The following is a 24,224-nucleotide window of genomic DNA, read 5'->3' as shown; positions in this document are numbered from 1 at the left end:
TACTTGTTATCACTACCAACTAAATCCAAAGATTATTGTCTGTTAACTAGTATATTTTTAGCCCACCATCATCAGATGGCGGGCTATTCAAATCACTCTGCGTCCGTGGTCCGTCGTCCTTCCGTCCGTCCGTCCGTCCGTCAGTCCGTCCGTCCTTCCGTCCGTTAACAATTTCTCGTTATCGCATCTCCTCAGAAACTACCTGGGGGATTTTGACCAAACTTTGTCAGAATGATGTATTGGTACCCTAGTTGTGTCCCCCTGAAAATCAGACTGGTTCAACAATTTTTTAGTAAGTTATGGCCCTTTGTTTATTTCTATAATTTACATAGATTTATATAGGGAAAAACTTTGAAAATCTTCTTGTCCAAAACCACAGAGCCTAGGGCTTTGATATTTGGTATGAAGCATCATCTAGTGGTCCTCTACCAAGATGATTCAAAATATTTCCTTGGGGTCTAATATGGTCCCACCCCGGGGGTCACATGGTTTATATAGACTTATATAGGGAAAAACTTTGAAAAACCTCTTGTTCAAAACCACAGGGCCTAGGGCTTTGATATTTTGTATATGACATCATCTAGTGGTCTTCTACTAAGATTGTTCAAATTATCCCCCTAGGGTCAAATATGGCTCCGCCCCGGGGATCACATGGTTTACATAGACTTACATAGGGAAAAACGTTGAAAATCTCCTGTCCAAACCACAAAGCCTAGGGTTTTGGCATTTGTAATGTAGCATCATCTAGTGGTTCTCTACCAAGTTTGTTCAAATTATCCCCCTAGGGTCAAATATGGCCCCGCCCTGGGGGGTCACATGGTTCATATAGACTTATATAGGGAAAAGATTTTAAAATCTTCTTGTCAATAACCTACAACATTCAAATTTGGACCACATGTATGGTTTTGAGTGGCAAGATGAACCTTGACATGAGTTGACCTTGATTTTGACCTAGTGACCTACTTTCACATTTCTGTAGCTACAGCCTTCAAATTTGGACCACTTGCATAGTTTTGTGCACTGAAAAAAACTTTGACCTTGACTTTGACCTAGTGACCTACTTTCACATTTTTGAAGGTACAGGCTTCAATTTTGGACCACATGCATAGTTTTGTGTTCTGAATTGGAATTTGACCTTGATTTTGACCTACTGACCTACTTTCACATTTCTCCAGCTACAGCCTTCAGATTTGGACCACATGCATAGTTTTGTGTACCGAAACAAACTTTGACCTTTACATTGACCTAGTGACCTACTTTCACATTTTTGAAGGTACAGGCTTCAAATTCGGAACACATGCATAGTTCTGTGTTCCGAAATAAAATTTGACCTTGATTTTGACCTTGTGACCTACTTCCACATTTTTGAAGGTACAGGCTTTAAATTTGGACCACATGCATAAATTTGTGTTCTGAAGTGTTATTTGACCTTGATTTTGACCTAGTGACCTACTTTCACATTTCGTCCTTGAAATTGATCTAGTGACCTACTTTCACATTTCTCAAGCTACAGCTTTCGAATTTGGACCACATGCAAAGTGTTGTGTACGGAAATGAAATTTGACCTTGAGCTAGTCAGTAAGTCTTGAAATTTGGAACACTCAAAAATGGCACATTGGTGGGCGCCAAGATCACTCTGTGATCTCTTGTTTCTAATTTAATTTTACACAGTTTCATTCATGCAGGCTGCCATTTTTCATGTGTCTGCTCACTTTGATGAAACAAAACCACTACCATACAGTTAAACTTGTATTGACAGTAGCAATGGACGGTCAGCGGATAAAATGAAAATAAAAGTACTGAAAATGACTTTTATTTTTATTTTGTTTTGTCAAAAAATAGGGTCTGCGCTCCCGTAAACTAGAAAATTAAAAAATGCTGTCCTAAATTACAAGCTAGGTGCGTTTAAACTTCGTAATTTCCACCTTTTTTTTTTCGTTCCTACTGATTTCGACCCAGCGCAAAAATACGCCAGGAGCGGGCGGTAAAAAAAAATTAAAATATTTTTTTTCCATTTCCCGTCAAATTGGTGCGGGAAATCCAACGAATAGGTAATCAATTTGGTGTGGCCTAAATAGTGCTATGGCCGTTGAATTAGTAAAACAAATGGTGTAATTTAATGGACATGTTAATCCTATTATTTCAGGTGTTGAAGCTCAAACATTGACTGTATGGAGACAGGCAAACAGATACCATATACCTCGTATTATATTCCTTAATAAGATGGACAAATTTGGTGCCAACTTTAACATGTGTCTAAAATCTATCAAAGAACGCCTTCATGTGGACCCAGTTCCAATAAACCTGCCAATTGGTAAAGAAGAAACATTTTCAGGGATTGTTGATTTGGTATCATTAGAACAAAATGTGTGGAACTCTTCAGTTTCAAAGGATGGTAGAATGTTTACTAAAGAAAACATTGATCTGTCAGAGACAAGCTATGATACAGAAGCTGTTTTAAATGCTAGGTCTTCCCTGATTGGCCATTTGGCAGAGTATGATGATAACATTGCAGATTATGTGTTACAGGATACAAAATGCGAAGATATACCTGCAAGTGCTATAAGGATTGCTCTGAGGAAAATTGCATTGTCAGGAAAAGCAGTTTTACTTTTATGTGGAAGTGCAAAGAAAAATATTGCAGTTCAGCCATTGATGGATGCTGTTGTGAGTTACCTGCCTTGCCCTTCAGACATAAAGCATAGTTTTTTGGAGTATTATGGTAAACATCTTTGTGCTTTAGCATTTAAAATTGTCCATGACAAGCACAGGGGTGCCTTGACTTATGTGAGAATTTATGGAGGTTCTTTGAAGAGTGGTTCAAATATTTACAATGTGAATATGGGGAACACTGAGAAGATTGGAAACCTTGATTTGTATCAAGTTAATGCAGACGAGTATGAACGGATGAAGGAATCAGGGCCTGGGAATATTGTCTGTATTGCGGGACTCAGTCAGGTAAGATGTACATAGGTCATGTGTCTTTTAGTGACCAGAATATCTGGTTAGACAGTAAAGAATAGAGATCTTTTATTGTGGTACTGATGTGATACTTCCTTTGTGGTAAAGTCGTCAAAAGTTCATATTACACTCTCAATTTTAGGCCATAAAAGGGTTGTCTGTTCTGGGTAACCTAGTCCAACTTGTGAAGTTATTATCACTTTCATTTCAGTCTGATATTATGTCCAACTCCGCCAGGTCTGAGAACATGCGTAATTATTAGTGATTAACATCTGAACATAAATTGTAAGCTTCAGAGTATGAAAAAAAGAAAGAAATATTTTAATTTGCTGTAGGTATTGTGTGTTTTATTCGACCTGGCGGGGCAGAGTTAATCCCCGACTTATGCAAATAATGGCCATCTCAGAAAACAAGCAAAATAGGTAAATGACTTTTTCCCATGTACTGCTTGGTGGATATTCATGAAACTTGGTCTGTAGCATCAATCATTGTAAGATCCTCTCATAAATTTATTCAAATGGTGGCACTTGGCCAGTTTTAGGTGCTACTAGTTTATACTTAACACAGTTGTTACCACTCGTGATTCAGTGTATTCAAGGTCAAGCAGTCATGGTCAGGTGAGTGGCTAAGGGCCACGATGGCCCTCTTGTTGAATTTACACAAGCTGTTAATTATTATGTCCCCCCCACCCACACACACACACACACACTGGGGGAGACATATTGTTTTTGCCCTGTCTGTCCGTCACTCCATCAAAGCTCAAGGTCACGGGCCTGAACATGGAAAACCATTTCTGATCAATAACTTGAGAACCACTTGACCCAGAACGTTGAAACTTCATAGGATGGTTGGACATGCAGAGTAGATGATGCAAAATTGGTGTACTATAATGCATATATCCCTTCCATTCTCAATTATTGTTGGGGAAAAGATACCAAATGTTATACAGTGTAACTTCGGAAAACCGAACGACCTCTGGACCAGCCTAAAAGTTCGGTTTTTGGTAGTTTCAGGAATTCAGAAGTTTGAAAGTTTGTAGGCAAAGTGGACGTGGTGCACAAGAGTTATGTTTGCTTACACATAGGATGAAGGAGATTATTATCCTTTTTAATTTTACAATTTTATAAAAAGTTTATGATAAATTGATTAATTAATTAATTTCAAACATTAAGGATAATAAATACATAAATAACAAATATAAAAAGAAACATATTTTCAATAATAATTTACGCAAACATTTTCCACTTCCATTTTACCATCTTTGTAGTCCTGTCAGTTCGTCAACATTTAATTAATGTTGACAGTGCAGTTTAATCGATGTAACTAAATCAATTAAAACACCTGTCTTTCTTTCGTTAAAACATTAAGAAAGTTTTTCACACGTAAGATATTTGATTTTCATAAACTGAATACAAATGAAAGTAATCGCTAATTATGTCTCCCCCAGGAGACATATTGTTTTTGCCCTGTCCGTCCGTCCGTCCGTACGTCACACTTCATTTCCGAGCAATAACTGGAGAACCATTTGACCTAGAACCTTCAAACTTCATAGGGTTGTAGGGCTGCTGGAGTAGACGACCCCTATTGTTTTTGGGGTCACTCCATCAAAGGTCAAGGTCACAGGGGCCTGAACATTGAAAACCATTTCCGATCAATAACTAGAGAACCACTTGACCCAGAATGTTGAAACTTCATAGGATGATTGGTCATGAAGAGTAGATGACCCCTATTGATTTTGGGGTCACTCCGTCAAAGGTCAAGGTCACAGGGGCCTGAACATGGAAAACCATTTCTGATCAATAACTAGAGAACCACTTGACCCAGAATGTTGAAACATCATAGGATGATTGGTCATGAAGAGTAGATGACCCCTATTGATTTTGGGGTCACTCTGTCAAAGGTCAAGGTCACAGGGGCCTGAACATGGAAAACCATTTCTGATCAATAACTTGAGAACCACTTGACCCAGAGTGTTGAAACTTCATAGGATGATTGTACATGCAAAGTAGATGACCCCTATCGATTTGGGGGTCACTCCATTAAAGGTCAAGGTCACAGGGACCTGAACATTGAAAACTATTTCCGGTCAGTAACTTGAGAACCACTTGACCCAGAATGTTGAAACTTAATAGGATGATTGGTCATAAAGAGTAGATGACCCCTAACGATTTTGGGGTCACTCTGTGAAAGGTCAAGGTCACAGGGGCCCGAACATTGAAAACCATTTCCAGTCAGTAACTTGAGAACCACTTGACCCAGAATGATGAAACTTCGTAGGATGATTGGTCATGCAGAGTAGATGAACCCTAACGATTTTAGGGTCACTCTGTTAAAGGTCAAGGCCACAGGGGCCTGAACATGGAAAACCATTTCCAATCAATAACTTGAGAACCTCTCGACCCAGAATGTTGAAACTTCATAGGATGATTGTTCATGCAGAGTAAATGACCCTTATTGTTTTTGAGGTCACTCCGTTAAAGGTCAAGGTCACAGGGGCCTGAACATTGATAACCAGTTCCGATCAATAACTTGAGAACCACTTAACCCAGAATGTTGAAACTTCATAGGATGATTGAACATGCAGAGTAGATGACCCCTATTGATTTTGGGGTCAGTCTATTAAAGGTCAAGGTCACAGTGGCCTGTTCATGTAAAATCATTTTTTGGAAATAACTTGAGAACCACTTGACCTACAATGTTGAAACTTAATAGGATGATAGGACATGCAAAGTAGATGACCCCTATTTATTTTGAGGTCACTTGATCAAAGGTCAAGGTCACAGGAGCCTGAACAGTGACTTGAGAACCACTAGGCCACGAGTGTTGAAATTTAGCGGGATGACTGGACATGCCATGTAGATGATCCCTATTGCAGCCAACCATCAGTGTCTCTTTGACTTTCGCTCCTGACCCCTATTGACTTCTTGCCTATAGGACTTTGCATTTGGGGAGACATGCGCTTTTTTACAAAAGCATTTTCTAGTTGCTTCCTTACTTTTGCATCAAATGATCATTGTGATTATCTAGCATGTCAAAATAAACTCGCTCCGCTAATAAATAAACAAAAGAATATGTTGACAGCCTTTCTGAATTAACAGGTGACACTTTTAACCTAGCAAAAATTTTGCTGTTCGGTTTTCGGAAGTCAATTTTAATGTTTAAATATAAACGGTCCTTCAAAAATCGTCCGGTTTTCAGAATTTGGAAGTTCCGGTTTTCAGAAGTTAAAAATATATAGAAATAAGAACAGAAAAAATGGGACCTTGAGTTTTGTGTGGTTTTCAAAAGTTTCCGGTTTTCAGAAGGTCCGGTTGTCGGAAGTTACACTGTACAAATAAAATGCAAGTAATACAGAAAAGAGAGGCCAAGATTGTTCTTATTAGACCGATAAGGTCACCTACATTAGAACTTTTTAATGATCTAAAATGGCTTAAATTTAGTAACAGGGTAAAATATCACACAGCAGTGATGGTTTACAAATCTATGTATGCATAACATGGTACCTATCTACATGACTGAAATATTGAGTGTCTCAAATAATAAATTGCATAATCTACGATCAACAGCCCAGAAAGATCTTGTTTTGCATAAAACACCTCGTACAAATTATCTTAAAGATTTGTTCTCGTACTTCAGTGTTAATATATGGAATAAAATACCTGCTGAAATTAAGGAATCGAGTACATTACAAACATTCAAAAATAATTTCAAACGACCTATGTTCATGTTACAGTCCAGTGCTTAAAATAATTATATTCTTCCAGTTTTTACATATAATGATGTCAGATATTTTATTATTATGTCTCCCCCAGGAGACATATTGTTTTTGCCCTGTCCGTCCATCCATCTGTCCGTCCGTCCGTCCTTCCGTCCTTCCGTCTGTCCGTCCGTACGTCACACTTCATTTCCGAGCAATAACTGGAGAACCATTTGACCTAGAACCTTCAAACTTCATAGGGTTGTAGGGCTGCTGGAGTAGACGACCCCTATTGATTTTCGGGTCACTCCGTCAAAGGTCAAGGTCAGAGGTGCCTGAACATTGAAAACCATTTCCGATCAATAACTAGAGAACCACTTGACCCAGAATGTTGAAACTTCATAGGATGATTGGTCATGAAGAGTAGATGACCCCTATTGATTTTGGGGTCACTCTGTCAAAGGTCAAGGTCACAGGGGCCTGAACATTGAAAACCATTTCCAATCAATAACTAGAGAACCACTTGACCCCGAATGTTGAAACATCATAGGATGATTGGTCATAAAGAGTAATTGACCCCTATTGATTTTGGGGTCACTCCATCAAAGGTCAAGGTCACAGGGGCCTGAACATGGAAAACCATTTCCAATCAATAACTAGAGAACCACTTGACCCAGAATGTTGAAACTTCATTGGATGATTGTACATGCAAAGTAGATGACCCCTATCGATTTTGGGTCACTCCATTAAAGGTCAAGGTCACAGGGGCCTGAACATTGAAAACCATTTCCGGTCAATAACTTGAGAACCACTTGACCCAGAATGTTGAAACTTAATAGGATGAATGGTCATGCAGAGTAGATGACCCCTAACAATTTTGGGGTCACTCTGTAAAAGGTCAAGGTCACAGGGGCCCGAACATTGAAAACCATTTCCGGTCAGTAACTTGAGAACCACTTGACCCAGAATGATGAAACTTCATAGGATGATTGGTGATGCAGAGTAGATGACCCCTAATGATTTTAGGGTCACTCTGTTAAAGGTCAAGGCCACAGGGGCCTGAACATGGAAAACCATTTCCAATCAATAACTTGAGAACCTCTCGACCCAGAATGTTGAAACTTCATAGGATGATTGTTCATGCAGAGTAAATGACCCCTATTGTTTTTGGGGCCACTCCGTTAAAGGTCAAGGTCACAGGGGCCTGAACATTGATAACCTGTTCTGATCAATAACTTGAGAACCACTAGACCCAGAATGTTGAAACTTCATAGGATGATTGAACATGCAGAGTAGATGACCCCTATTGATTTTGGGGTCAGTCTGTTAAAGGTCAAGGTCATAGTGGCCTGTTCATGTAAAATCATTTTTTGGAAATAACTTGAGAACCACTTGACCTACAATGTTAAACTTAATAGGATGATTGGACATGTCGAGTAGAGGACCCCTATTTATTTTGAGGTCACTTGATCAAAGGTCAAGGTCACAGGAGCCTGAACAGTGACTTGAGAACCACTAGGCCAAGAGTGTTGAAATTTAGCGGGATGACTGGACATGCCAAGTAGATGATCCCTATTGCAGCCAACCATCAGTGTCTCTTTGATTTTTGCTCCTGACCCCTATTGACTTCTTGCCTATAGGACTTTGCATTGGGGGAGACATGCGCTTTTTTACAAAAGCATTTTCTAGTTATTATTGTTATTATTATTTTTTTTTCATATTTTGTTCTTGTTTGTTTATTCTCTTTAATATTCTTATAATTATGCGAGTGTCTGTCGGATGGATGAATGGGAAGCTTTTACTTAAGAAATAATTTATAACAAAAGAGTGCTTTAACACTATTTATGCACGATGGGTGGTTATACGTTGGGCATAATAATTTCACGAGGGCACAGCGGGGTCTCAAGTTTACATAGACTTATATAGGAAAAAACCTTTAAAATTATTCTTGCCTGAAACTGCAAGGCCTAGGCTTATGATAGTAAGTATGTTGCCTTTCAGAGTGTTTCTCTACCAAAATTGTTCAAGTTATGTCCCTTGGGTGAAAAGAGGCCCTGCCCTGGAGGTACCAATTTTAACTTGGACTTATATAGGAAAAAAAAAATAAAGATCTTCTTGTCTGAAAGTTCAAGGCCAAAGCCTTTGATATTTGGTATGTAGCATTGCCTGGTGGATCTCTAACAAGTTTGTTCAAATTATGCCCTTTGGGTGAAAAAAGGCCCCGCCCTGGGGGTCACTTGATATAATTATGACTTATATAGGAAAAAATACTTCAAAAATTATCAGATCATTTTTCCTAGACTGTTTAATTATAATTACCCGATGACCCCAAGCGATTAGGGATCACTTGACTGTGACCTTGACCTACTGACCTACCTTCTTATTTTTTAAAATACAGCCTTGAAATTTGGATGACATGTACAGTTTTGCACACCGATCTTAAAACTGACTTTCAGTTATCATGAATGTGACCTACTGACCTACCGTCTTAATATTTTAGCATCAGTTTGCCATTTTAACATTTGGCTCATATTACTTAGGTGAGTGATCCAGGGTCATCATGACCCTCTTGTTTTAAACCCCCACCAAACGCTATACAGGAGTCAGTTTTGTCACGTCCTGTCACGTCGTGTCGCGTCCCGAAATCTATATCTCAGTTATTACTGAATGGATTTGATTCAAACTTAAAATAAATGTTCCACCTTATCACCCTCATCATGTGACACAAGGTGCATAACTCTGACACCAATTTTTAGCTCACCTGAGCATTGCTCAGGTGAGTTTTTCTGATCGCTTGATGTCTTGTGTCCGTCATCTTTCGTCTGTCGTCTGTCAACATTTAGCCTGTGTATGCGATACAGGCTGAATTTTTCAACTGAACTTCATGAATTTTGGTCAGAATGATTACCTTGATGAAATCTAGGCCAAGTTCGAAAACGGGTCATCTGGGGTCAAAAACTAGGTCACTAGGTCAAACCAAAGAAAAACCTTGTGTATGCGATAGAGGCTGTATTTTTCAATTAATCTTCATGAATTTTGGTCAGAATGATTGCCTTGATGAAATCTAGGCCGAATTCAAAAATGGGTCATCTGGGTTAAAAAACTAGGTCACTAGATCAAATCCAAGAAAAACCTTGTGTATGCGATAGAGGCTGTATTTTTCAATTCATCTTCATGAATTTTGGTCAGAATGATCACCTTGATGAAATCTAGGTCAAGTTCGAATATTGGTCATCTGGGGTCAAAAATTAGGTCACTAGGGCAAATCAAAGAAAAACTGTGTATGCGATAGAGGCTATATTTTTCAATTGATATTCCTGAAATTAAGTCAGAACGATTGCCTTGATGAAGTGTAGGTCAAATTTGAATACGGGTCATTTGGGGTCAAAAACTAGGTCACTAGGTGAAATCAAAGAAAAACCTTGTGTATACGATAGAGGCTGTATTTTTCAATTGATCTTCATAAAATTTGGTCAGAATGATTGCTTTGATAAAATCTAGGTCAAGTCTACTTATGGGCCATCAAGGGGCAAAAACTAGGTCACTAGGTCCAAAAAAAAAATCCTTGTGTTTGCAATTGGGGCTGCATTTTAAGTAGGATATTGATGAAATTTGATCAGAATGTACATAAAAAAACAGCAAATGTTATAATGTATTCATTGTATTATCATCTTGTTCATGTTTACATTATGATATAGCCCGCCCGCTTAGCACAGTAGGTAGAGCATCAGTCTACGGATTGCGGAGTCGCGAGTTTGATCCTCGGGCGGGGCGTATGTTTTCTGTGACTATTTGATAAACGACATTGTGTCTGAAATCATTAGTCCTCCACCTCTGATTCATGTGGGGAAGTTGGCAGTTACTTGCAGAGAACAGGTTTGTACTGGTACAGAATCCAGGAACATTGGTTAGGCCAGAGAAAATAAATGTTTAGATTCTCATCCGAATTTTGAGAAAAAATGGGGCGGGTGGGCACCTTTTATTTTTTATTTTTTAATTTGGAAATCTGGTAGTCTGGAGGTCAATTTGACAAACTATATTTAAGATATCCCTGTATTGATATTCTAGTGTGTGTTGCTTTGTCTTTGAAATGTTTGTATATGTAAAACCCATTCTGATATACATAAAGATATGAAAAAAATAATTTCATGTCATAAACTTTTATATTGCTTATTATGTGATAGTAAATCATTTTGTCTGATAGTTGATTGTATCCTGTACAAATAAGTATATCTATAACGACAGCAAAATAATATCTGTCTGTTCAGTTTATTTGCAAATTCAAAATATTAAGTTCTGTCAAAGTACAACCACATTCTATAACGAAAACAATCAATCTGTCATATACTCATTGAATCGATGATGATGCTACTGATTTTCAAGCTTAAACTATAAAATACAAGGAATCGAGTAGTTTTACACTTGAAAAAAATCAAGATGTTTATTAATTAGATGCACTTGCATACATAACATATTTTAATCTATTTCCACATCTATGAAACAAATAGCCCGGTAGTTCAGTATACTTTGCACTTGAAAATGGCATGTCAGGCGTCCCGACAAAGACAAAAGTCCATGTTAAACACAAATGAAATATTGAAATCCAGGCAACAGATACTTATTTCTAACCAATAAAAATCAGTAACAATTAAATTAGGATAAAAAAATACGTTGGCTTTACCTTTTTATGCCCCCAAAGGGAGGCATATAGTTTTTGAACCGTCTGTCGGTCTGTCCGCAATTTTCGTGTCCGGTCCGTATCTTCATCGATGGATGGATTTTCAAATAACTTGGCATAAATGTGTACCACAGTAAGACGACGTGTCGCGCGCAAGACCCAGGTCCGTAGCTCAAAGGTCAAGGTCACACTTAGACGTTAAAGGTCATTTTTCATGATAGTGCATTCGTGTCCGGTCCATATCTTTGTCATCCATGAATGGATTTTCAAATAACTTGGCATGAATGGGTACCACAGTAAGACGACGTGTCGCGCACAAGACCCAGGTCCGTAGCTCAAAGGTCAAGGTCACACTTAGACGTTAAAGGTCATTTTTCATGATAGTGCATTTGTGTCCGGTCCATATCTTTGTCATCCATGGATGGATTTTTAAATAACTTGGCATGAAAGTGTACCACAGTAAGATGACGTGTCGCGCGCAAGACCCAGGTCTGTAGCTCAAAGGTCAAGGTCACACTTAGACGTTAACGGTCATATTTCATGATAGTGCATTGATGGGCATGTCCGGTCCATATCTTTGTCATTCATGCATGGATTTTAAAATTATTGGGCATGAATGTGTACCACAGTAAGACGACGTGTCGCGCGCAAGACCCAGGTCCATAGGTCAAAGGTCCTAACATCGGCCATAACTATTCATTCAAAGTGCCATCGGGGGCATGTGTCATCCTATGGAGACAGCTCTTGTTCTAAAAGTTTTTGAAGTCGAAAGTAGGTTGCCAGAACCTCTGCTAGCCGTGTGAATTGGCCGATATTTTATGATCATTTCTCTTAATTTATTATAAAAAGAGGTAATGTCATGGTAAATTTTAATATCAGATACTGTCAAATGCTGTTAAATTGTCTTTGCATCACCACAATATGTCGAACATTTTCTTTAAACGCCAGAATTATGCAATGTTTATGTAAGTGTATCAGTATCCGGACATAGAATTTTGGATACCCGGATTTTGACCAATAAAAAATTTTGGGGCGGGGAGTTTCAGATAGGGGCGGGCGGGGATGAGAATCTAAAAACTAATTTTTTGTTGCCTTAGGTTAACTGCCCGCCGTTACATGACTGAAATACTGTTGAAAAACGGCGTTAAACCCAAAACAAACAAACAAACAAACAAACATTATGATATGTTTCTCAGGTGAGCAACTTAGGGCCATCTTGACCCTCTTGTTTATGAATTATGCCCCCTTTTACTTAGAATTTAAGGTTAATTTTGATGCATTTTCACTATATCTCAGTTATTACAAAATGGATTTGATTCAAACTTAAAATAGAATGTTCCACCTTACCACCCAAATCATGTGACACAAGGTGCATAACTTTGACATCAATTTTTCATGAATTAATGCCCCCTTTTACTTAGAATTTAAGGTTAATTTTGATGCATTTTCACTATATCATTCTGATTGGCTTAGAGCCAAAGGGAAGTAACCTTTTTGAGCCCCCCCCCACACTTGAGTGGTGGGGGCCCCCATATAGATTTGGTCTTGTCAGTCCGTCCATCCAAAGTTCGTGACGCGCCTAGCTCAAAAAGTTTTTGATATAAATTGATGAAACCTTGCACTAGTCTTTATCATGATATGAACTTGTGCACCTCCTATTTTTCATCTGGGTCCACCCCCTATATTCAGAGTTATGGCCCCTGAAATAGTCAAAAATGCGCATTTTCACCTTGTGACATGCCTAACTCAAAAGTATGACATATAAATTGATTTAACCTTGCATGAGTCTTTATCATGATATAAACTTGTGCACCTCCTATTTTTTGTCTGCCTCTGTCCCCTATTTCCAGAGTTATGGCCCCTGAAATAGTCAAAAATGCACATTTTCACCTTGTGATGCATCTAGCTCAAAAAGTATATGATATAAATGGATGAAAACTTGCCTGAGTCTTTATCATGATAAAAACTTGCAGATCTCTTTTTTTTTTGGCTGGCTCCTTCCCCTATTTATAAAGTTATGGCCCCTGAAATAGTCAAAAAATGCACATTTTCACCTAATTATGTGCCTAGCTCAAAAAGTATTTGATGTAAATTCATGAAACCTTGCTTGAGTCTTTATTATAAAGTGACCATGCACACTTGGCATTCTTCTTGAGAATCTTAGCGCTTATTACAGAGTTATGGCCCTTGAAATAGCCAAAATAGTGTATTTTTTGTTTGTGATGCTCATAGCTCAAAAAGTATTTGGCCTAGAATAATGAATCCTTTTCATAAAATGTTTGTTGAGGCTATACCCCATTAAGACTGCAAACATTTGAATTATTTCCCCTTATTTGTGACAAATGTACCAGTGGGAGGCTCACCCTGTGTCCTACAGATACATTCTAGTTTAAACTTTTGTACTGAGTTACTTCCCCTTAAATTCCAAGAATTAGTCTATTTTTAGAAATTCTATTTTTAGATTTTGGATACTTTTTAGCTCACCAGAGCCAAAGGCTCAGGGTGAGCTATTCTGATCGTTCACCGTCCGGCGTCCATCGTCCGTCGTCTGTCTGTGAACTTTTACTTTAAACGACATCTCCTCATAAACCGCTAGGCCAATTTCATCCAAACTTCACAGGAATGTTCCTTGGGTGAAGCTCTACAAAATTTGTTCAAAGAATTGAATTCCATGCAGAACTGGTTGCTATGGCAACCGAAAGGAAAAACTTTAAAAATCTTCTTCTCAAAAACCAGAAGCCCTAGAGCTTAGATATTTGGTGTGAAGCCTTGCCTAGTGGACCTCTACCAAATTTGTTCAAATCATGACCCCGGGGTCAAAATTGACCCCGCCCCAGGGGTCACTTGATTTTACATAGGAAAATCTTCAAAAATCTTCTTCTCAAAAACCAGAAGCCCTAGAGCTTAGATATTTGACGTGTAGCATTGCCTAGTGGACCTCTACTGAAGTTGTTCAAATCATGACCCCGGGGTCAAAATTGACCCCGCCCCAGGGGTCACTTGATTTTACATAGATTTCTATAGGAAAATCTTCAAAACTTTTTAAAAAATAAACCAGAAGGCCTAGAGCTTAGATATTTATGTCTCCCACCACACAGTGGTGTGGGAGACATATTGATTTACTCCAGTCTGTCTGTCTGTCTGTCTGTCTGTCTGTCTGTCACAAAGCTTGTCCGCACTCTAAGTCGAACATTTCTCATCCGATCTTCACCAAACTTCAACAAAATGTGTCTGCCAATAAGTGCTCGGCCAAGTTCAGTAACTAGCCAAATCGGCCTAGGCACTTCGGAATTATGGCCCTTGAATTAGCAAAAAATGATCAGATTTTAGGCGCATTCCTGGAGCCAAAAGGACCCCTATACTACTCATGAGTTATAGGGGTCCTTTTGGCTCCAGGAATGTGCATGCAGTCTGAGTAGTATAGGAGTCCTTTTGACTTGATGAATGTGCATGCGCTCTAGTATGGCAAATTCGATAATGAGGCAAATCGGTCCAGGCACTTCGGAGTTATGGCCCTTGAATTACCGAAAATCAGCCTTTTTACCCTTGTCCATGCTCTAAGTCGAACATTTCTCATCCGATCATCACCAAACTTTAACAAAATGTGTTTGACCATAAGTCCGCGGACAAGTTTGATAACTATCCAAATCGGCCCAGGCACTTTGGAATTATGGCCCTTGAATTACCGAAAATCAGCCTTTTTATTCTCGTCCGCGCTATAAGTCCAACATTTCTCACCCGATCTTCACCAAACTTGAACCAAATGTTTTTGACCATAACTCCTCGACCAGGTTCATTAACTAGCCAAATGGCCCGAGGCACTCCAGAATTATGGCCCTTGAATTACCCAAAATCGGCCTTTTTACTCTTCAAAGGTATATTTGTAGTGAGTAAACAGTATATAAAGACTGACTTGCTATTTAGATGATTAGGCAGTTGTGGGAGACATGCGCTTTTCTCAAAAGCAACTCTAGTTGACATGTAGCATTGCCTGGTGGACCTCTACAATATTGTTCAAACCATGACCCTTGGGGTCAAAATTGACCCTGCCCCAGGGGTCACTTGATTTTACATAGGAAAATCTTCAAAAATTTTCTAAAAATAAACCAGAAGGCCTAGATCTTAGATATTTGACATGTAGCATTGTCTAGTAGACTTCTACAAAAAATTTTCAAATCATGACCCCTGGGGTCAAATTGACCCCGCCTATGGAGTTACTTGATTGTACATAGAAAAATCTTCAAAATTTTCTAAAAATAAACCAGAAGGCCTAGAGCTTAGATATTTGACATGTAGCATTGCCTAGTGGACCTCTACAAAATTTGTTACAATCTTGACCCCCCAGGGTCAAATTGACCCAGCCCCAGGGATTACTTGATTGTACGTAGGGAAATCTTCATAAATTTGCTAAAAATAAACCAGAAGGCCTAGATCTTAGATATTTGATATGTAACATTGCCTAGTAGACTTCTACAAACTTTGTTCAAATCATAACCCCCGGGGTAAAATTGGCCCCGCCCCAGGGGTTACTTGATTGTACATCGGAAAATCTTTCAAAAAATTTCTAAAAATCATCAGTTTGACATTTGAAACATGTAGCTCATATTACTCAGGTGAGCGATCCAGGGTCATCATGACCCTCTTGTTTACGTTTTAAATTATTCTAAGTATTTTTTAAAATTTCTTATGGTTGCCATTCTTCTGTGACAAGACCGTATTGTGGGGTTATAAGTTACTCCTTTGACAGTTCTAGTTTTTTTAGATATGATTTTGTGAAATTGTAAATGTTTGTATACATGTGTATTGTTGTTGTTGCTAACTGAAGGCCATACTGAAAATAAGTTTACGTTTCATTTTCATGTTATGTACACTTTGTATGTTACCTTCATTAAATAAAGATTTTATTATTATTATTATTATTATTATTATGATCCCTATTGATTTTGGGGTCACTGTATTAAAGGACAAGGTCACAGGGGCCTGAACATGGAAAACCATTTCCGATCAATAACTTGAGAACCACTTGACCCAGAATGTTGAAACTTAATAGGATGATCGAACTTGCAGAGTAAAAGGACCCCTATTGATTTTTGGGTCACTCTATTAAAGGTCAAGGTCACAGGGACCAGAACATGGCAATCCATGTCCGATAAATAACTTGAGAACCATTTAACCCAGAATCTTGAAACTTATTAGGGTGATAGGACTTACAGAGTAGATGACCCCTATTGTTTTTGGGGTTACTCAATCAAAGGTCAAGGTCACAGGGGCAATCTGCCACTATTAAAGGCCAAGGTCACACGGGCCAGAACATGAAAAACCATTTCCGATCAATAAGTTGAGAACAATTTGATCCAGAACCTTTAAACTTCATAGGGTGATAGTACTTACTGAGTAGATGACCCCTATAGTTTCTGGGGTCACTCGAGCATGGGTCAAGGTCACAGGGGCATCTGCCAGTCACACATCATTTTCGATCAATAACCTATCTTCATTGGGTGATAGGGCTTACAAAGTAGAAGACACCTATTATTTTGGGGGTTACTCGATCAAATGTCAAGGTCACAGGGGCCTGAACATGGAAAACCATTTCTGATCAATAACTTGAGAACCACTTGACCCAGAATGTTGAAACTGTATAGGATGATTGGAAATGTAGAGTAGATGACTTGATTTTTAGGTCACTTGATCAAAGTTCAAGGTCACAGGGGCCAGAAACGGGAAAACCGTTTCTGATCAATCAATAACTTTAGAACCATTTGACCCAGAACATTCAAATTTCATAAGGTTATAGGACATACAGAGTAGATGACCCTATTGATTTTTGGGTCACTCGATCAGAGGTCGACAATGTCATAGGGGCCAGGACATGGAAAACCATTTCCAATCCATAATTTGAGAACCACTAGGCCCAGAATGTTGAAACTTCTTGGGATGATTGGACATGTCGAGCAGTTGATCCCTATTGCAGCCAACCAATAGTGTCTCATTGACTTTTGCTCCTGTCCCCTATTGATTTCTTGCCTATTACTACTATGCATTGGGGAGACATGTGCTTTTCTACAAAAACATATTCTAGTTTAATTTTTTTTAATTATTTAGGTTAGGACTGGGGATACTGTAACAAACAGTGCTGATGTTGCTGGAAAGGCAGCATCAATATATAAGAAGGTTTCCACAGCGACCAGTGGCAACAGTGATGTAGACCACGGTGCAGACTCAGATGATTGTGATGATGTTGAGGGTCCAGTACTTGCTGGGCTAGAAGTGCCACACCCTGTGTTTTTCTGTTCTATTGAAGCACCCAGTATATCTAAGCAAAATCACATGGAAAGGGCATTAGAGAGATTACAGAGAGAAGATCCAAGTCTTAAGGTAGAGTTCAGTTTATAACTTTCATAGAATACTTCAAAGCTTTCATATTTGCTTGCAAAAATGTCTGAAAATAAAGTTTATGTATTTCTCAGTAAATTTGGAAAAGCAGGTTGGATTATGAAATTGTTGCAAAGTTGTCAATATTATGGTATTTAGAAGCTATTAAAGGCCTAGAAAATCTCTGAAATTCAACCCTCAGATTCATTTTAACTTTTAAGCGACATAATGATAAAATGATGTTCCTTAATACCTGTTTTTAGCTCACGGTGAGCTATTGTGATCAGGCTGTGTCCGTTGTGCGTCCATCGTCAATTTTCTTTAAACAACATCTCCTCAAAAATCATTGAATGGATTTTGATGCAACTTGGCCTGGATGTTCCTTGGATGGTTCTCTACCAAAGTTACTATACCCTCACTTTTGGGGGGTTATTAGGAGTGAGCTTGCCGGTTGGTCTGTTGGTCCATTGGTTTTCATGGTTTCCTGACAATAACTCATGAAAGGCTTGACAGATTTAATTAAATTTTGGTACACAGGTGTAACATGGTAAAATACAGGTCAGTTTCAACTTTGCCTACAAACCACCATTTTTAGCTCAACTATGGAGAGCTATCCTACTCACCCTGGCATTGGCATCTTTCCGTGTCCCCACCTTGGTTAAAGATTTTTTACACTTTCTCTTTTTTCTTCTTATCTCTGTAATTACTTGATGGATTTGCTTTAAACTTAAAATAGTTCTTCCTCATAATCACCCACATCATATGGCACAAGGGCTATAACTCTCACACCAATATTTCATAAATTATCCCCCCTTTTTACTTAGAATTTCAGGTTAAAGTTTTGATGCACTTTCACTCTATCTCAGTTATTCCAAAATGGACTTGATTCAAACTGAAAGTAGTTTTTCCACATCATCTCCCACATCATATGACACAAGACCCATAACTCTGGTACCAATATTGAATGAATTATCCCCCCCCCTTTATTTAGAATTTCAGGTTAAAGGTTTGATGTACTTTCACTCTATCTCAGTTATTACTAAATGGATTTGACTCAGACTTAAAATAGGTGTTCAGCATCATCACTCACATCATATGACAGAAGGGCCATAACTCTTGCACCAGTATTTCATGAATTATCCCCCTTTTTAATTAGAATTTCAGGTTAAAGTTTTGATACACTTTCACTCTATCTCAGTTATTACTAAATGGATTTGATTCAAACTGTACTTAGTTTTTTAACCTTATCACCTACATCATATGACACAAGGTGCATAACTCTTGCACCAGTGTTTCATGAATTATGTCCCCTTTTACTTAGAATTTAAGGTTAATTTTGATGCATTTTCACTATATCTCAGTTATTACGAATGGATTTGATTCAAACTTGAAGTAGTTGTTCCACATCATCACCCATATCATATGAAACAAGGTGCATAACTCTTGCACCAATCTTATATGAATTATGCCCCCTTTTGCTTAGAATTATAGTTATATAGTATTTTGATACACTTTATCTTTACCTGTCTTATTTCTTAATATTCTTGACACAGACTCAATCTATTGTGCAATATCTTAATCCACCTTTGGAGTCATTAAACACTCCAGTGACAGCTCCAGTTTCCTCAGATGTGCCCAGTTTCACTATCCATCATCGAAATAGTCAAGCTCACTGTCTCCTGTGACAGCTCTTGTTTGACGTAGTTATGGTCCTTTTGGAACTTAAAATTTGCCAAACTCATGGTTTCCGGACAATAACTCATGAAAGGCTTGACAGATTTAAATAAATTTTGGTACACAAGTGTAACATCATAAAATACAGGTTAACTTTGGCTACAAACCACCATTTTTAGCTCCACTATTTGGAGAATAGGGGGGGCTATTCTACTCTCCCTGACGTCGGCGTGAGCTTTCTTGGTTAAAGTTTTTCGGCAACCTTTGTTTTTCTGTTATATCTCTGTTACTATTGTTTATATCTTACTGTAACTTCACATAAACATTGTTCAGCATACAAACAAAGTATATGCAGGGGCTGGGCCCATTATACCAAAGGTCAAGGTCACCAAGGTGTTATACTTGGGTTATTTTTAAGGTTAAAGTTTTTCGGCAACCTTTGTTTTTCTGTCATCTCTTTGTTACTATTGCTTATATCTTACTGTAAGTTCACTTAAACATTGTCCAGCATACAAACAAAGTATGTGCAGGGGCTGGGTCCATTATACCCAAGGTCAAGGTCACAAAGCTTTTATATTTGGAATTATTTTCATGTTAATTTTTAGCTCACATGTCACAAAGTGACAATGTGAGCTTTTGTGATCGCGCGTCGTGCGTCCGTGCGTGCGTAAACTTTTGCTTGTGACCACTCTAGAGGTCACATTTTTCATGGGATCTTTAAGAAAGTTGGTCAGAATGTTTATCTTGATGATATCTAGGTCAGGTTCCAAACTGGGTCAACTGCGATCAAAAATTAGGTCAGTAGGTCTCAAAATAGAAAAACCTTGTGACCTCTCTAGAGGCCATACTTGTGAATGGATCTTCATGAAAATTGGTCAGAATGTTCACCTTGATGATATCTAGGTCAAGTTCGAAACTGGGTCACATGCCATCAATAACTAAGTCAGTAAGTCAAGTAACAAAAAAACCTTGTGACCTCTCTAGAGGCCATATTTTTCATGGGATCTGTATGAAAGTTGGTCAGAATTTTTATCTTGATGATATCTAGGTCAAGTTTGAAACTGGATCAGCTGCGGTCAAAAACTAGGTCAGTAGGTCTAAAAATAGAAAAACCTTGTGACCTCTCTAGAGACCATAGTTTTGAATGGATCTTCATGAAAATTGGTCAGAATGTTCACCTTGATGATATCTAGTTCAGGTTTGAAACTTGGTCACGTACCATCAATAACTAGGTCAGTAGGTCAAATAATAAAAAAACCTTGTGACCTCTCTAGAGGCCATTTTTTTCATGGGATCTGTATGAAAGTTGGTCTGAATGTTCATCTTGATGATACCTAGGTCAAGTTCGAAACTGGGTCAACTGCAATCAAAAACTAGGTCAGTAGGTCTAAAAATAGAAAAACCTTGTGACCTCTCTAGAGGCCATACTTTTGAATGGATCTTCATGAAAATTGGTCAGAATGTTCACCTTGATGATATCTTGTTCAAGTACGAAACTAGGTCATGTGCCATCAATAACTAGGTCAGTAGGTCAAATAATAAAAAATCTTGTGACCTCTCTAGAGGCCATATTTTTCAATGGATCTTCATGAAAATTGGTTAGAATTTTTATCTTGATGATATCTAGGTCAGATTCAACACTGGGTCACATGAGCTCAGAAACTAGGTCACAGTGTCAAATAATAGAAAAAAATGACATCATACTCTGTTTTAAACTGGATCATGTGGGGACAGGTGAGCGATTCAGGACCATCGTGGTCCTCTTGTTTTGAAAGCTTTGTTTATAGACATATCTTTGGTTCTTTAAAAGATAATGACTTGAAATTAAAAATATTTCTTTATAATCTGTTTACAATCCAATAACTCTAATTGTATTTTTGACAGAATTATGCCCCTTTCATACTTAAAATGTTTTGGCAATCTTTGCTGTCTTGATGTTACTTTAGTACAATATAAGATAAAGACTTGAAACTTGAAATGTAACTTTATCATTATCATCTGCATGAGTGGTAACAATCCCCATAACTCTGCTTTGTAGTTTTGACCAAATTATGCCCCTTTCATACTTATTTTTTTTGACAATCTTCGTTTTCTGGACATAACTTTGTTACCATATAAGGTTATGACTTGAAACTCAAAATATATTTTTACCATCATCATCTGCATGTGTGGTAACAATCCCAATAACTCTAGTTTGTGTTCTTGACAGAATTATGCCCCTTGGTGTATCTTCCTTTTAAACTAGAGGTCTCTTATTGGGACATATATTCATTTTACTGTCAAATCGCCGAATAGTTGAACGCGCTGTCTTACAGACAGCTCTTGTTAGCTCACCTGTCACGTAGTGACACGGTGAGCTTTTGTGATCGTCCGTCATCTGTCCGTCTGTTCACAATTTCTTGTGAACACAATAGAGACCACATTTTACAACTGATTTTAATCATACTTGCACACAACTTGTATTTGCATAATATCTTGGATCCTTTCGGAAACTGGCAAGATCCCATCATGGGTTCCAGAGTTATAGCCTCTTAAAGGGCCAAAATTTGCTATTTTTGGCTTATAAACACGATAGAGACCACATTTTGCGATTGATTTTAAAGAAACTTGCACACAACTTGTATTGGCATAATGTCTCAAAAACTGGCCAGAACCCATCATTGGTTCCAGAGTTATGGTCCCTTAGTGACAGCGTGAGCCTATGTGATCGCCCTTCAACCGTCCATCGTCCATCCGTCGTCCATCTGTCCACAATTTCCTTGTGAACCAATAGAGACCACATGTTGTATTTGATTTTAATCAAACTTGCACTCAACTTGTATGGGCAGAATATCTCGGTTCCTTTCGAAAACTGGCCAGATCCCATCATGGGTTCCAGAGTTATGGTCCCTTAAAGGGCCAAAATTTGCATTTTAGCTCACATGTCACATAGTGACAAGGTGAGCTTTTGTAATCACCCTTTGTCTATCGTCTGTGCGTCCGTCCGTCCGTCAACAATTTCTTGTCTGCACGATAGTGGTTTCATTTATGATTTTATTTTAACCAAACTTGCACACAACTTGTATCACCATAAGATCTTGGTTCCTTTCTTGAACTGGCCAGATCCCATTATGGGTTCCAGAGTTATGGCCCCTGAAAGGGCCAAAATTAGCTATTTTGACCTTATCTGCACAATAGCAGCTTTATTTATGTTTCCCCACCTCTGGGGGAGACATATTGTTTTTGCCCTATCTGTCCGTCTGTCCTTCCGTCCGTCCGTCCGTACGTACATCACACTTCATTTCCGAGCAATAACTTGAGAACCATTTGACCTAGAACCTTCAAACTTCATAGGGTTGTAGGGCTGCTGGAGTAGACGACCCCTATTGTTTTTGGGTCACTCTGTCAAAGGTCAAGGTCACAGGGGCCTAAACATTGAAAACCATTTCTGATCAATAACTAGAGAACCTCTTGATCCAGAATGTTGAAAGTTCATAGGATAATTGAACATGCAGAGTAGATCGATCAATTTTTGGGTCAGTATATTAAAGGTCAAGGTCACAGGGGCCTGGTCATGTGAAATCATTTCCGGAAAATAACTTGAGAACCACTTGACCTAGAATGTTGAAACCTAATAGGATGATTGGACATGCAGAGTAGATGACCCCTATTTATTTTGGGGTCACTTGATCAAAGGTCAAGGTCACAGGAGCCTGAACAGTGACTTGAGAACCACTAGGCCAAGAGTGTTGAAACTTAGCAGGATGACTGGACATGCCAAGTAGATGATCCCTATTGCAGCCAACCATCAGTGTCTCTTTGACTTTCGCTCCTGACTCCTATTGACTTCTTGCCTATACCAATTTGCATTGGGGGTGACATGCGCTTTTTGCAAAAGCATCTTCTAGTTATGATTTGATTTTTACCAAACTTGCACACAACTTGTATCATCATAAGGTCTTGGTTCCTTTCTTGAACTGGCCAGATTCCAAAATGGGTTCCAGAGTTATGGCCCCTGAAAGGGCTAGAATTAGCTGTTTTGACCTTGTCTGCACAATAGCAGCTTCATTTATGATTTTATTTTAACCAAACTTGCACACAAATTGTATCACTATATGATCTTGGTTCCTTTCTTGAACTGGCCAGATTCCGTTATGGGTTCCAGAGTTATGGCCCCTGAAAGGGCCAAAATTAGCTATTTTGACCTTGTCTGCACAGTAGCAGCTTCATTTATGATTTGATTTGAACCAAACTTGCACACAACTTGTATCACCACAAGATCTCAGTTCCCTTCTTGAACCGGCCAGATTCCTTTATGGGTTCCAGAGTTATGGCCCCTGATAGGGGCAGAATTAGCTATTTTGACTGCACAATAGCAGCTTCATTTATGATTTGAATTAAATCAAACTTGCACAAAACTTGTGTCACCATAAGATCTTGGTTCCTTTCTTGAACTGGCCAGATTCCTTCATGGGCTCCAGAGTTATGGCCCCTTAAAAGTCCAAAATTTGCTATTTTGGCTTTTGCAGCCATATAGAGACTTCATTTATGGTTTGATTTGATACAAACTTCCAAAATATCTTCAACAACAATAAATCTTGGATTCCATGATGAATCTGTCAGATCCAATCATAGCTTCCAGAGTTTTTAGCTCATCTGAGCCAAAGGCTCAGAGTGAGCTATTGTGATCACTCACCGTCCGGCGTCCGGCCACACTTTCCTTTAAACAACATCTCCTCCTAAACCACTAAGTCAATTTTGATGAAACTTCACAGGGATGATCCTTGGATGATCTTCTTTAAAAATTGTTCAAAAAATTGAATTCTGTACAGAACTCTGGTTGCCATGGCAGCCGAAATGAAA

The 24,224-nt window shown here is 38.5% G+C and overlaps 1 protein-coding gene across 12 annotated transcripts in view; it reads left to right on the top strand.

Moving 5' to 3' along the window:
- LOC123536251 (ribosome-releasing factor 2, mitochondrial-like) overlaps positions 1 to 24,224 on the top strand; it is a 291,825-nt gene that overhangs the window by 111,756 nt on the left and 155,845 nt on the right. For all 12 annotated transcript variants that reach the window (XR_008371956.1, XR_008371957.1, XM_053549063.1 and 9 more), the window contains 2 exons: positions 2,147 to 2,958; positions 17,439 to 17,711. Coding sequence is in view for 10 of the 12 variants with exons in the window: in XM_053549063.1 (XP_053405038.1) it covers positions 2,147 to 2,958; positions 17,439 to 17,711 (1,085 nt within the window). In the remaining 2 variants the exon portion in view is untranslated. The remainder of the gene's footprint in view (positions 1 to 2,146; positions 2,959 to 17,438; positions 17,712 to 24,224) is intronic.

Source organism: Mercenaria mercenaria, chromosome 1 (assembly GCF_021730395.1).
Source record: "Mercenaria mercenaria strain notata chromosome 1, MADL_Memer_1, whole genome shotgun sequence".
Lineage (NCBI taxonomy): Eukaryota > Metazoa > Mollusca > Bivalvia > Venerida > Veneridae > Mercenaria > Mercenaria mercenaria.
Note: the sequence above shows the minus strand (reverse complement) of the source record. Positions and strands in the feature narration are given on the sequence as shown.